Raw genomic sequence first — 15,971 nt, 5'->3', positions numbered from 1 at the left:
GCCATGTGACTGGAAGGGTTTTTCTTAACATGTTCACTGCAAACTTGTTAAGTGAACACGGTGGCCATTAAGTGAACACATTGATTCAAATGACATTTTATTTTTGTTAGAAACTGGCAAAAAAGACACATATTACAGTCATATGACCATGGAATGTTGTGACCGTGAAAAGGTGACCAGTTGCCAAACCCCTACATGTGGTCACATGACCATGGGGTAGGGCAACTTTTTACAATGGCTGGGTCACAAAGCACCCATTCCATGATTGTCATAAATGTGAATGGTTGTTAAGTGATCAGTCATAAGTAATTTCTTCTAAGGCTGTCTGTTGAATGTCTGGATGTCCTTCATCTAGATGTGATATGAATAGCTGTTACACTAGAGCCTTCTATCTTATATCACCAAGAGTTAAACCTTACATTGTTTGTTTTCAGTTGCCAATTTTAAATTTATTTGACCTAAATTTCTTTGATTTGCTTATTTGTTTGGTTCTTGCCTTCTCATTTTATTTTTCTATTTTATTATTAGTCAGGTCTAACCATGGTGAACTATGGTTAAGGACTTTGGAGACCTGTAGCTATTCCAATTTAGTTGATGTGCTACTATGACCAGACCTTTCACTATAAAATACTACAAATTGCTTGATAGCAGTGAATTATTTGTCCAATTCTGGCAGTCAAGAGTCCAAACATAGTTTTGAATGTTAGACAACTGCAATAGGCATATTATTTGTGCCCACCCTTGGAGAATGAAAATGAAAACCTTTGCATTCTAACTTTCATCTACTTAGGCTACTTCAGAGTGTTTTAATGAATTAAATTTCTTAGTACATTTAATTTCAGCCTGTCACTACTACTTCTTTTTATCAAATAATGTTTGGTGCAATATTAATCCGATCTTGTTAATCTGCATTGCTTCACATTATATATTGAAAATAAGAATTCTTAAAAACATACAGTACATGCCAGAAGAATTCAAATGGCTTCTTTCAAGTGTACATGTGTATGTACCTGTAAATATGTAACTGCAATCAGGATCTCCTTGTAATATTGATTTTTTTTTAGGTATTTGGAATGGAATTAGTAGGTTGCCTGTTTTCTCGAAACTGGAATATACGTGAGATGGCCCTTCGACGTCTCTCCCATGATGTTAGTGGTGCTCTATTATTGGCTAATGGTGAAAGCACTGGAAATTCTGGAAGCAGCAGTGGAAACACCACAAGTCCTGGAACTCTAGGGGCAGCTAATGGGTCATCCCAGACAAATATCTCAGGAGATGTTGTTGTAGAATCCTGCTGCAGTGTACTTTCTATGGTTTGTGCTGACCCTGTCTACAAAGTGTATGTTGCTGCTTTAGTAAGTAATCTATTCTTTTCTAACTTTCCATTCTAAATCATACTCAAAATTTAGAAATAGGGCAGCATATTTGAGGTACGGATTCTTTACTTGAAACAGAGACCCTCCAAACAAATCGTTAAAAACAATTCATAGTAATTCTAGAAATATTCCTTTTTCTATTCTCAGCTCTGAAATGTATACATTTCCAGGCAAATTAAGTTCTTCTAGAATATTTAACTTGAGGCTCAGGGTAAGCTCTCTCAGATAATAAAGGTAAAAGTAAAGGTTTCTCCTTTCCAGTAGTGCCCGAGGCCCAGAGGGTATGTGTGCTCATCTCTGTTTCTTAGCTGAGGGAGCCAGCGTTGTCCGAAGATATTTCAGTGGTCATGTGGCCAGCATGACTAATTGCCATATGCACGGAATGCTGTTACCTTCCCATCAAAGTGGTACCTATTCATCTACTTGTACTTGCATGCTTTCAAACTGCTTAAGTAGGCTGGGGCAAGTAATGGAAGCTTATCCTGTCACACAGCGCTCGCTTCTCAAACTTCAGCGTCAAATCTCTGAGTTTGCAGTATGAGTTTCAGTGTCTTAACCGCTGAGACATCGCAGCCCATTTTTCTCAGATAATAAGATAGCTTAAGCTCTGCCTTCTAGTGGAGGTGAAAAATAGGCCCATAGATAGTGCAACAGAATTCCAGAGTTTGTTCCATCAGATTCTGTATTCTGTTCGTTTTTTTCTTCTAGTTTAAATAATTTTACAGCAAGTTGGATCTAGAAATCAGGGTGCATACATCAAAGTTTTGACGCTATAATGCTAAATTTTCCATAATTATAAACAATTTTAATGTGAAAATCATTTTAAGCCTACAATATTTCCTTTTTTAGGGGCAGAAAGAAATAGTCAATATTGCCCTTATGACATCAGCTATGCTTGATATCTGGTTAAAGTTTTTTTTAAGGCAGTATAGAAAATAAACATTATTATTTGTTACTTTGCCAATTTCTTGAGAGGCTTAAAAAAATTAAAATTTTGTTTAGAAAATTTTCTCCCTGTCCTCCTGGAATGGAAAGAGAACTGGTCTGATCCTCAGAATATTTCTTATTTTTTCTAATTATTTTTAGATTTTATATTATTTTATATTTTTATATAATTATTTTATGGCCAGATTCAGACATCTGCTCAAAGTCATGCAATATTTTGAATAATTTCCATACCAACTTTTATATTATTTGTAGAGGGACTTGAGAAGTCCTGTGATATTTTTACATGCTTATTGTTTTGCTTTTTCTGTGAAACACTAAACAATAAAAATTACTACTATAATCATCAAAGACTCACAGCTGCACCAAGTTTTCTATTTCCAAATTCTTAGTACAATATTTGAAGTACTCGCTGTGTAGTATTGCTGAAACCAGTTCCTTAAATAAGTTGATTTTCAATGTTAAGCTGCATGTATATATGAAAGATAAATGTCACTACTTCCTTTTTACTTTAAATGTTCTTTACTTCTTGAATGTGTCCTTAGTTTATCCATTTGGGAGCAGATTTCTCTAAAAAGTCTGAAAGCTGATAATTAGTTTTTTCCTTTTCTGGTGGAGTCTTGTAACTTTGTCTTAGCTATACCCTTTGGTGTAGCAGATAATGTCAATATTTATTTGGAATCTCAGAAAAAGGAGCAAATTTTAAATGACAGAGAGGTGTATTTTACAATTGACAAATTTGTAGGCAGAAACAATTTGTGTGTAAAATGTTATTTGTACAAGTTGGTGCATTTTGTGTTCGTCTTTCGGTTGCAGAAATGTATGCAGGGTTTTAAGAAGTAGTGGGTTTTTAAAATTTACATTCCATTTTTTTTTTGAAGAAAACATTAAGAGCCATGCTGGTATATACTCCCTGCCATAGCCTAACAGAGAGGAGCAAACTGCAGCAGCTTTTAAAACCAGTTGTGGAAACCATATTGGTGAAATGTGCAGATCCCAACAGGTATAGGCTTTAATCTATTTAAATATTTTAGATTGCTGTCTTTAAAATTGTCTATATTAGTTTTATAGTATTGGGCCAAATTCAAGGGCAATTTAGCCATTGGTAGATTTGCATGCATATTTGTGCTGAAAAAGTGAAAACTGTTACAAAAAAATAAATAAACTAGAAAGAAGTAATATGTTAGCTATGTTACCTAATACGGTACTGATATATTACATTATTTTTTTCTGTAGGCATTACTACTAATAAATACTAATAAACCAGGACTGAAAAGTTCACGTAGTCCTCATGTAGTCCTCAATGTATGACTGCAACTAGGACGGGTCACCATGAGCAAAAGAGTCATTAAGTGAGATGTCATGTGACTGCTTTGTTTAATGTCTGTAATCCTGGCATGGTGTGATTGTTCAGCAGTCTAATGGATCTTAACAAAATGAATTACTTTGTTAAGAGGACAGTAACAATTACTTATAATGTGTTCAGTCAGCTCTAATTATTCATCCTTTTATCTTAAAAAATAGAGCCTTCTTCTTCTTTTTACAGCCGCACAAGTCAACTTTCAGTTTCAACATTGATGGAGATGTGTAAAGGTCAAGCAGGAGAGTTGGCAATTGGTCGAGAAATACTTAAATCTGGTAAACTTTTTTTCTTACTTAAGCAATATTACCAGTATAGTATAGCGGTTAATAGCACTGGACTAGAAGACTGTGATGCTGAGAGTTCTAGTCCCACCTTAGGTATAAAGCCAACTAGGTATCTTTGGTTAGTCAATTTCTTTCAGCCCTACAAAGAAGGCTATAACAAACTGCTTCAGAAAATGTTGCCAATAAAACTTCATGAATTTATCCATGTAGACACCAAATGGATTTAAGGAATACTATATAGGAACTACTTCCTAGAGATGAATGTAGCCTGCAGCAATTTCAGATTTGTTTTGAATTTTTTGTTTAAAATATGTATATACATATAAATCTACCAAATCTATTTGAAACTGCAATTTATTTCAACACATAAAATCAATTCGGCATTTTATTTTGGTGGTGTAATATTTCTACAGCTCTGTTATTTCTTTCCACCTAAATCAAATTTCACTTAGGTTTTTGAGATTAACAGTAAAATGGGATGAATATTATAAATACTTAAAACTTTGATTGGAATTAGAAAATCTGGCAGTAAGAAGGGCTGGACATAATTTTTATATCAGGTAAAGAATAAAGAGTTAGCTATTTTAATTGTTCAAAATGCTGTTTGTAAAAATCTCAATGTAATAGTATTTGAGTGGCTCAGATATTTGCAAGGTATATTAAGAAATGAAATAAAGCATAGGGTACATTGCTGTCACTAAAGAGAATTCATAGCAGGAATAGATAAAAATAAAGATGAAAAAAGTAAAAAAGAATAGAGTTTCTCCTAAAGAGAAGAAAAAAGAAAAATATACAAGAAGCATTTTGTACCTATGCATAACATGGAACTTAGGAAATAGCATGTTGGTAATTGCAAACATAACAAACTAGTTTGCAATGGAAGATGTAAGAGGCTACAAATATTGTGCAGAAAAAAAACTACAAAAGGAGAGGCCAATAGCCATGAAGTACTCACTCTGACCCTACTTCCTTCACCAGATTGTTGTTATATAGGAAAACAGGAGAAGAGAGAAACATAGAAAAAAGTGGGATAAAAATGTAGCAAATAAATAAGTAATGTACTGATTTTGAATACAGTAAATAAAAAATAACTGATGGAGAAAATAAAATCTTGTTGGAATGGATACTGCTCAAAGAATAATAGAATTAGTAAAGGGACAGAAGAATTTGGAATAAGAATAAGAAAATAAAAGAAGAATAAGTATAAAACAAGTAATGTAATTCAGTGGTGATAATTGAGAAACTTTATATGTATGTCTATATAACCTTGTGGGAATTTTAAACAGTGGTAATACTAAAATTTGGAGTGATTATATCTGGATTTATTGAATTCTTTACTGAATGAATAGCTTTTTAATGTTTTCCTCTCTTTAATATGTGATGAATCATAGCATTAATCCTTACAATGACATTTGTATCTTTGAAATAGTTATGCAATGAGTAACTCTATATGCAAGTTTCCATCAGAAGGAATGGCAATATGGAAACATTCAAATACATCTGATATATTTTATTTTGAGAAGGAGAATTCTGCTTATTAAACTTTTTTTAAAAAAAACAATGAATTCAGAAACTCAGAATTAGTTACAACAACCGGGATTAAAACTGGGTAAAACACCTTTATGTGTAGGAAACTGGCTTATAAGAGATGCCAACCGCCAGTTCAAATAATATAATTCCATTAATTATTTAATCTTTTATTGCAGGGTCCATTGGCATTGGGGGTATTGATTTTGTCTTAAATTGCATCCTTGGGACACAATCTGAACCAAACAACTGGCAAGCATTACTTGGACGTCTTTGTCTTATAGATCGATTGCTGTTAGAATTTCCTGGTGAATTTTATCCCCACATTGTTAGTGGAGATATTTTACAAGCTGATGCTATCATTGACAGGTAATAATTTAGAAAAACTTGCTTTTTAAAAAGTTGGTCTTTAGTATCAAAATGCTAGTTGGTATAGAAAGCCTTATTTTAAAATCTGTCTTTTTTCTCTTGAAATGCTGATGTTTTTAAAAAAGGTATTTCAGAAAAATAAGTGGAAATTAACAGCCTCGTGTTCATTTTTAGGTATGAAAAGCTGTTATCTCTACTGAGCTTTGCGCTGCAGTCAATTGACAACTCCCATTCGATGGTGGGCAAATTGTCCCGGAGAATATTTTTAAGTGCTGCCAGAATGGTTGCAAGAGTACCCCAAGTATTTGTAAAGCTGTTAGAAATGTTGAGCATGACAAGCTCAATACATCATACAAGAATGCGTCGGCGATTGATGGCTATAGCAGACGAAATGGAAATTGCAGAGGCCATCCAGTTAGGCATGGAGCCGATGCATTCTGGAGAATGCAGGCATGAATTTGCACAGCCTCCAGTTCCTGATAACTCTCCAGAGACCACGGAGAATTGTACTCCAAGTAACACAATTCAGTTAACAGGTAAAAGTGGGAAAGGACTCGATAACAAAAAGCGAACTGCTATGCCGGAGGAGTTTTCTGACATGATGGCTGGTATTTCATTGGGACTTCCTATTACGGCAGGAACAACGGAACAACCAAAGCCAGCCATTCAAACAAAAAGCAGATCCCCTGGTCAATGCTTGAACTCTTCTCTCTCACCCTGTCATTCTCAAACCATATTCCCCATTTTGCCTTCCCCCTCTACCCCATCTGCCCCTGCAGGAACTGATATTCCTAAACTCAGATCTCAGGGATTTGTTCCCTGCAAAATACCTTCAGCTTCTCCTCAAATGCAGCGGAAGCTCTCTCTCCCGATTCAAAGAAACTGTGCTGAGCAAAAAGAATTGGAAAAGCTTTCCCCTGTTTTTACCCAGGCCAGGCCTCTGCCATTCAGTCATATACATAGGCCAAAGCCATCTCGACCTAAACCATGTGATACGAATAAACAGGGAGAAACCTCCCAAAAAAGCATGTCGCTCAATTTAAATGACATATCACAGTGTGATAATAGTATTAGTACAGCTATACCAAGTGAAGAGACTGTTTTCACCCCAGTGGAAGAAAAACATAGCCAACTGGATATAAATGCAGAACTCAGTTCTAGTATGGAAGACTTACTTGAAGCTCCAGCCAATGACGGAACTGTCACATTCAAGTCTGAAGTGGCTGTCTTGTCTCCTGAGCGTGCAGAAAATGATAACACGTATAAAGACGATGTGAATCATAATCAGAAATGCAAGGAAAAGATGGAAGCTGAAGAAGAGGAAGCTTTAGCTATTGCCATGGCCATGTCAGCATCTCAGGATGCTCTCCCAATAGTTCCTCAGCTTCAAGTTGAAAATGGTGAAGATATCATCATTATTCAACAGGATGTGAGTATTTGGGGTTTTGCTATTTATTACTGTTACTGCGGTATTGCACAATGCATTTCTGGTGGCATTTTGAAGATAAATTGACTTTGTCTCTAAATATAGCACTATTTGTAGTGATAATCACAATCAGTGCAAGGTTTTGCGGAAATCACTATTGAAAGTTCTATGAAAGACTGCAGTAGAAAATGCAACATACCTTTTTTAAATAAGTGTATGGATTAAAGATAAATGGCATTCATGCATTTATTCATTTGTTTATTCTTTTATTCCGAATCAAGTGCAACAGTCACTCCCGATGATGTGCAACAATTCTAAGCAATTAAAGCACCCATAGCAATAAAATTATTCATAAATTATTCACAGTAAAAATTCCAAATAAATTAATGTGCTGAACCAACAGTAGGTCCAAATACTATTCTTTTATTAAATTGGATTACATTTAAAATTGATCCTTCATGATAAGGTGGACAAAAATATCAAATGCAGACGATTTATTTGGCTGACTGTTGGACCAACCATAATATATATATAATTTATATGCCACTCAATTCCCAGCAACTCTGATTGCTCCTCAAAAGAAAACAAAATCTGGAGGAATTTTGGTGTGTTTTTACAGCAAGTAGGACAAGGCAGTTGTATATTGTCCCCTCTACTGCATGGCTTCAGTACTGGTCAACATGCCTCCAACATCTTTCCTTCTCTTCCCTGCCTTCACTTCTCAATCCTAGTGCAGCATATCCCACTCCTTGATCTTCCCAGCATCTTCTCCTCTCAGCTGCAGCTCTTATCTATATCCCTATTTCAATCAGTACATAGACCAAAATGCTCTACATGTGCATTTTGGTTTGGGTTCACACCAAGCCAAAATCAAACATGTATTCTGTGCACAGAATGTGTTGGATACCTCTACTATTTAACAACCAAAATTTTATGTATTCTTTGTTAATTTGATTACTTAAATAGTTCAATCACTAAATCTGGGATTTATTTTGGGGAATAAGAATGAGAAGCTTATGCCTATTTTGTTCATGTTACAGTGAAGCAGTATTTGATTTCTTGGCTGCTATGATCTCTAGACATTTCCAGGCACCCTACCCCAGTTAATAGAATGCAGATGTTTATGACTGAATGTGTTCTAGTTTGTGAGAGACATGCATGGTGTGAATTCTAAATGTAGGATGATCATCTCATTTATCTTAGATACTTACTGTGCTCTATTTTATCGAAATATGACTGTATATGTCAGGAAGGATCATATTTTAGCCTCTGGGGGACAGAACGTTAGAGGCTGCCCACGGGTGGGATTCAAAAATCCCAGCAACCGGTTCACTGCCCTGTTGCTGGGTGGGCGTGGCCTACCGGAACTCCTGGGAGGACCATTTTTCGCCTTCCCAAGGGTCCAGAGGCTTTCCTTGGGCCTCTGGGAGGGCTAAAACAGCCTCCCCCAGGCTCAGGAGGCCCTCAAAAAGCCAGAAACAGGCCCACTTCCAATACTTCCGGAAGGCCCATATTTCCCCCTTCCAGAGCCTCTGTGCAGACCCCGCACTTACCTGCATCAAAAATGGGCTGCATGGAGACTCCTGGGAGGGGAGGGGCAGGGTGGTCAGGGCCAGCCGGCTGGTTCAAATACCGGTTCGTCAAACCAGATGCAAATTTAACATCTGGTTTGCCTGAACCAGTAGAATCCCACCCCGAGGCTGCCAGAGTTTGTTTGTTTATAACGTTATTTATATCCACATACGTGCATCCAACCAATCACAAATCACATCAGTTTCTAAATCACTGTATGATTATCACCATTATAGCCTTATACCAGAGTACCAGAATATGAATAGCAATAGCACTTAGATTTATATACTGCTTTATAGTGCTTTACAGCCCTCTCTAAGCAGTTTACAGAGTCAGCATATTGCCCCCAACAATCTGGGTCCTCATTTTACCCACTTTGGAAGGATGGAAGGCTGAGTCGACCTTGAGCCTGGTGGGATTTGAACTGCCAAAATGTAGGCAGCTGGCTGCAGAAGTAGCTTGCAGTACTGCACTCTAACCACTGCACCACAGAGGCTCCTCAGGCAACACTTCTCCAGAACTTGCTATGTCTGTTGAACTTGGTCACCTAGACTAAGGGGTCCCAAACTTGAGTCACCTAGGGGTCCGAAACCCCAGGGCCACAGCCTACTACCAGGTTGTGGCCTGTTTGAAACCAGGCCGTGGGATGAACGGACAATCGTGCCTATGTGAAGCTCCACTTGTACACGTGGCAGGCACTTGTGATCACACACAAAGCTCCATTTGTATGAGCAAAGGGCACTTGCGCTCACATGCAAAAGCACCCTCCACCCACACTTTTATTCACGTGAGTGCATGTGTGCGCCTGCCACTTACATGTTCTCCCCCACCCTCCACTCCAAGCTGGAAAGGTTGGGACTGCTGACCTATATTTTCTGAAAATACCCTCCAGGTGTGAGGGGCAGTGAATTAGAAGCCCTTCTTCATGGCAGCCCCCACTCTTAGGATGGGACACTTCCCCCAGATATACACTCAATAGCTATTCTGTGAAGAAACTATTTAGAGCTGTTTTATTTCAGTGTGGTTTTGTTCCAGTGAATGGTAGTGTCTATTATAATGAATTTACTTGAAGTTTTGTATTGTTTATCATTTATCTTTGAATGCCTGCCATAGTCATTTGGGAATGGGGCAGGCAGGTTATAAACAAATTAAGTATATACCAGTATGTAGAAAGTCTGTAAACAGATCCTAAAAATTGGTTATTTTTTTCTTTAAATAGTTGGGTGGGGCAGGTCTCAATTGGACAACCTGTGAGCTTAAAGACATTCTTATGCTGTTTGTGTATTCTAAATAGAGGCTTCATATGTTTGTTTTAAGAAAACATTAATCCTTTTTCCTCCTAAATTTCAAAGGATAACATTATCATATCTTTTATTTAATTTGCAGACACCAGAAACCTTGCCTGGGCATACCAAAGCAAAGCACCATTATAGGGAAGACAATGAATGGCTTAAAGGTCAACAGATAGGCCTTGGAGCTTTTTCTTCTTGCTATCAAGCTCAGGATGTTGGCACTGGGACGTTAATGGCAGTGAAACAGGTAAAAGGATGCTCATGAATATTTTGAAAGCATTTGCTAAATGAATATTTGGAAAATAACATTAAGATGTGCAGAACAGGCACAACATATATACCGTGTTTCTCACAAAATAAGGCCGGGCCTTATTTTTTTTTTTTTGAGCCCCCCAAAAACGGCTAGGACGTGTTTTCAGGGGTGAATTAATCCCCCCCAGCGCACCAGCACCATCTCCAACAACAGCATCTGAGTCGCTCCCGCTTTCCCCCGTCCCTGTAACAACAGGAAAAAAAGATTTTGAGGTACCTGGGAGCACCGCATGCTGCGTTTTGGTTTAATCCCGAGCGGCTGGCAGCGAGCGTCTCTACTTCTGCTACCCTTGGTGCTCCAGCCTCAGGCTCTGCAAGTTTGCAAAAGTCCTGGTGCGCAGCCCGTTCCTGCATTCCAAGCGCCCAGGCTGAGCTGCAGCTGTCCCTCTCTTGCCAGCGCCATCTCCAATAACAGCGGCAGCAGCGGTGGGAACCGTGGAAACGTTTTAGCTGCTTCTCGGGTGGGGGAGCCACCTCCATAACTTCCACGGTTCCCGCCGCTGCTGCCGCTGTTATTGGAGACAGCATTGGCGAGAGAGGGACAGCTGCAGCTCAGCCTGGGCGCTTGGAATGCAGGAACGGGCTGTGCACCGGGACTTTTGCAAACTTGCAGAGCCCGAGGCTGGAGCACCAAGGTAAGCAGCAGCAGAGACGCTCGCTCGGCTCTTCTCACGCCCACCCAGCCGCCGGATTAAACCAAAACGCAGTACGCGGCGCTCCCAGGTACCTCAAAATCTTCTTTTTCCTGTTGTTACGGGGACGGGGGGGGGGAAAGTGGGAGCGACTCAGATGCTGTTGTTGGAGACGGCGCTGGCGAGAGAGGCGCCAGCACCGGTGGGAACCATGGAAGCTACAGAGGCCTGAGAAGCAGCTGAAACGCTGCCGGACATCCACGCCAATGCCGCCTGCCTGCTGACCCAGGTAAGGGAGGGGTAAGGGAGCCCTCTGTGCTCCACCATGGTGTTAGGAGCGGCTGATGGTGAGGCGTAGCTGCCCACGGGGCACTCCTAATGGCAAGTTCCCCCCCGCCTCCCCCCCCCCAATTTTGCATGTTTTAAACTAGGCCTAAATTTGGGGGGAGGGGCTTAATTTCATTTTATGCTTAGAAAACATGCTGGGTCTTCCTATTGGGGGGGTGTATTGTTGGAGAAACACGGTAGAAGTATTTTATCATTAAAAGATCATTTTTTTCCTTCTGTGGATTTATGAAATTCCTTTTTAAAAATAATCTTTCTAATGAAAAAAGATTGCATTGTATAGTTTCTCATTGGTCTTTTAAGATCATGGATAGTATCTGTTCTTTTTAGTACTGTTCAGGTGTTTGAATATTAAAAATTAGGCTGGAAACTATTAGCTGAAAGACTAGAAAATCTTGGATTTTGAGATGAACCGAATAAAAGCCAACTTGTTTCTGTGCTGTTTTACAAATTGTTGGATTTGGTTTTTACTTCACTAATACGGCCATCTCATGTGAAGCATTCTGCCAGAATTCAGGCAGTCCTTCCTTAATGACCAATTGTTTAATGGCTGTTTGAAGTTATGACTATCGCAACAAAAAAGTTACGGCCCAGTCTCAAAATTAAGACTGCTGCTACACCCCCCACCCCCGCAATCATACAAATTGTTGCATTGCAACTGCCATGCATTTATGAGTGGTTGCAATGTCTTATTGTTATATGAGCATAATTTGTGATCCTTTTTGCCATTTTCCAAAAGAAAAACAGTCATAAAATCAAGTCAGGTCATATGTTGATCTGCTTAACAACAAGCACAATGACGTACAACCAAAATTCCAGACTCAATTTTGGTCATAAGTCAAGGGCTACATGTATTGTTATATCATAGTGCTACAAGAATTATTTTGATTTATTTTTCCCTTCCCTTGCAGATCCCACAAATATTTCTCCGTTGTTCTTGATGTCCTTCTAATTATCAAAGCCTATACCAGTATATTGTTCTCCTATTTGTTGCAAATTGGGGAGGACCATAAGTAGGGTGTAGAATTGATTAATATTGCCATCTTTTTGATCTGTTGGAAGCACTTGTTGAATTTTTATGACTTTATAATGGGATGCATAGCATATTGGATGCAAACATTGTTTCAGTATCACAATATACAATTTTTTCACTGCATTCACCAAGAAGTGGTTTAACTATGTAAAGAGTTACTTGGAGTTCCTCTGGGGAAAGAAGTATATACAATTTATTTGAATATTGTCCCAATAAAATATTAATAACAGCAGCAAAAATAGCAGGTATTCAGGTTTGTTTTATATATACTGTACAGCTGTACAACTTTTTTTAGTCCAAAGGTTGCACTCATTCTTTCAGTGACATTCAAAAAGTGATGTGTGAGACTAGGATAAAATTAAATATAATTTTAAAAATTCCTTCAAATGATTGCTCTTCATACACACATATACAAGTTATATGTGCATATTCCCTTTTCTTTCACAGTAAAATTACAATCTGGCAACAATTCTGGAAGCCACTGGGAACCTCATGTAATCCCCAGGTGCACATTCTGCACTTTGACCTAGTGATATCATACAGGATATCATACTTTGAATCTTTTCCTTCAAATAGTTCAGCATGGAATCTTATCTACTTACAACACTGACAGTTGCTATTTTTCTTGCTAATGGAATTGTTGGATCAAAAGCTGTCATGTTTTATGAAACAGGTAACATATGTCAGGAATACATCATCTGAGCAGGAAGAAGTGGTAGAAGCCCTAAGAGAAGAGATAAGAATGATGGGCCATTTGAATCACCCCAATATCATTCGAATGTTGGGTGCTACATGTGAGAAAAGCAACTACAACCTATTTATAGAATGGATGGCAGGTATGTATGCCAAAATGTATCTCTTAATAAGTGTCTCCCACTCTGTGGCACTAGAATTAAGTTTAGGGTTTTCTCATTGAATTCTGGGTCTGTGTCAGCCACGCCAGGTAGGCTAGTCCAAGAATCAACTTCACAGGAAGGATAAAACTACTTTCATTGGGCTTGGCTACAATAACAGAATCTTGCAAATCTAATTGTGCTGTATCTCCTGTTCTTATAAACGTAGGGGGTGGGGCGTCTGAGCCTCTTCCACATACTTTGTGCTTGCTATGGATTTAATATCTTAAGAGCCACGGTGGCTCTTAATATATTAATACCATAATATCTAATATCCTAAGAGCCGCGGTGGCTCAGTGGTTAGAATGCCGTACTGCAGGCTACTTCTGCTGACTGCTGGCTGACTGCAATTTGGCATCTCGAATATCATCAGGCTCAAGATTGACTCAGCCTTCCATCCTTCCGAGGTCAGTAAAAATGAGGACCCAGATTGTTGGGGGCAATAGGCTGACTCTATAAACCACTTAGAGAGGGCTGTAAAGAACTGAAGTGGTGTATAAGTCTGCTATTGTTATCTTAAAGTTTTAAATAATTTTGGATTGGGATTTCTCAAAAAGTCATCTCGTCCCATATGTAGGAGGGCAGTATTGTTTTGGACAATAGTTGCTTGGAGGAAAATTTTGAGTCCCCCTTCATCATTTTTTATTTATATTTCACATTTCTAGGTCTCTCAATTTCAATGATTCTGGGCAGTTGAACATACAAGTAAAAATAAAAAATAAAACCCCCAAAGTAGTGACAGACCGAAACTTTATTTTGTTCGTTGACCAATAAAAATATGTTCAATAAAACAAACAAGCAAAATTAACCCCTTGCATCAAAATTTATACATGGAGATAAAAACAGACACCCAACTCCCCTATTACGCTTAGTCAAGACCTGGGCGAAGAGCCTATTTCTATTTTATTCAACTTTTGTAGCCACCCATGTCAATCCAATTGAGTAATGCTCATTTGAAGGTCTATAAGGTGGACAATCATTCTAAGGGAATGCTGTTTAGGAAGGCAGATGCTGCAAGAGAGAAGGCCCACTTCCTGTGACATTCTTGATTGAAGAGGCCAGGAGCAAGCTGACTCTGTTCAATGTTACAGAATGGACAGAATTGGACTGTTTGGCACTTAAATCTTGATGAGAATTCCTTAAATTAATATTTTGCAACAGGAATCTATTTTGCTTTCTTGCTTATGTTATATGTTATTAAATATAACTTAAATGAAAAATTATTTTTGTTCTTATTTCTTTTAGGCTGGGTAAAACTATTAGATGATTACTTTCTGCAATTGTTTGCCTCCCCCTCAGGCTTTTAGTTATAATGCTCTTAATTCAACATTTCTCAGCCTCAGTAGAATGACTTTCAGGGTGTAGGGACTGGCAAGCTGAGGAGAGGGAAGTAAATAAGTTACTGTAAACATATATGTTGCTTCATCATTAAATAATGTATGTGACCAGCAATGTGATAAGTATGGAGTGTTGCAATGTGGAACAGTAAACATACAAAATACATCTATTTATCAATGAAGAAGAAAATTTGCAATAGAAATAGCCATCTTTAAAACCTTCAGGCTGAACAGTGGGCAAAATAGTTCAGCTTAGGGCTATGCCGAGACTATCCCACAAACACTGAGCACTATTATTAAAGCAAGCATGTTTTCAGGATATTTTGATATAGAAATTTCAAAGGTTTTGTCACATTATCTCTGTGTGCATATACATATATAGATACTTTTCATTATTCGTGGTACTGGGAAAATTTGTCTATGACAGAGACACTCAAACAGGGTATGGTAAAACTTTCATAACAGTTGTATTGAGAGTTCTTGAAGATTCTGCATCTATATTTCAAGGAAAGGTGTTTTGTGAAGATTATATAACACTAAATTTTATTGTCCCATTCTTAGTAAGTAAATTATTAATACAATATGAAGTATGTTATAAAACAATCCCATATAAATATAAGGAAGCCAAAGAAAATTCATTGAAAGCCCTGAGAATTCATTTCCTGTTCTGTAGATCAAATTTTGCATCTGATTCAAATTGTTGTTTTCAAATAGTCAACCTAAATTGATAAAATATACTCCTGTTTTTCAGGAGGATCTGTTGCTCATTTGTTAGGTAAATATGGAGCCTTTAAAGAGTCTGTAGTTGCCAACTACACAGAACAGTTGCTTCGTGGCCTGGCTTACCTTCATGAAAATCAGATCATTCACAGAGATGTCAAAGGTAAGATCAATGTTACTATAACTGGACATACATACATTGCCAATCAATGAGCCATCTAATGGAAATAATTATTTTTGGTTCATTCATCACTAGTTTCATTCTTTAAATTGTTGGTATATACCTGGATAATGATAGATAGACAGATAAATAGGTAGGTAGGTAGGTAGAGCTCTGACTTGCCATCCACAGGGAACTTGCTTAGAAATGAAAGAAAGAGTGAGTCACTTTATGTTTTTTAATATTTCAAGAGCTATTGGATACCTACTTTAGTTTTTTTAATTTTAATATTCTGTTTGTGTTCTGAAAACAAAATATATGTTGTATTTAGTTGTTGCTTTCTTACTATTTCTTTTAACTTAGAAATCATAATAAAATTTGGGAA

At 37.8% G+C, this 15,971-nt stretch overlaps 1 protein-coding gene across 1 annotated transcript in view; it reads left to right on the top strand.

Moving 5' to 3' along the window:
* Positions 1-15,971, top strand: part of MAP3K1 (mitogen-activated protein kinase kinase kinase 1) — a 62,068-nt gene that overhangs the window by 39,963 nt on the left and 6,134 nt on the right. The window contains exons 10-17 of the mRNA XM_026670494.2: positions 1,065-1,355; positions 3,203-3,324; positions 3,868-3,959; positions 5,675-5,864; positions 6,039-7,293; positions 10,249-10,401; positions 13,150-13,312; positions 15,458-15,589. Coding sequence (XP_026526279.1) covers positions 1,065-1,355; positions 3,203-3,324; positions 3,868-3,959; positions 5,675-5,864; positions 6,039-7,293; positions 10,249-10,401; positions 13,150-13,312; positions 15,458-15,589 — 2,398 coding nt within the window. The remainder of the gene's footprint in view (positions 1-1,064; positions 1,356-3,202; positions 3,325-3,867; positions 3,960-5,674; positions 5,865-6,038; positions 7,294-10,248; positions 10,402-13,149; positions 13,313-15,457; positions 15,590-15,971) is intronic.

Source organism: Notechis scutatus, chromosome 2 (genome assembly GCF_049901735.1).
Source record: "Notechis scutatus isolate UNSWTSFEM ecotype Mainland chromosome 2, rNotScu1.2, whole genome shotgun sequence".
Lineage (NCBI taxonomy): Eukaryota > Metazoa > Chordata > Lepidosauria > Squamata > Elapidae > Notechis > Notechis scutatus.
This window is presented reverse-complemented; position numbering and strand designations above follow the sequence as displayed.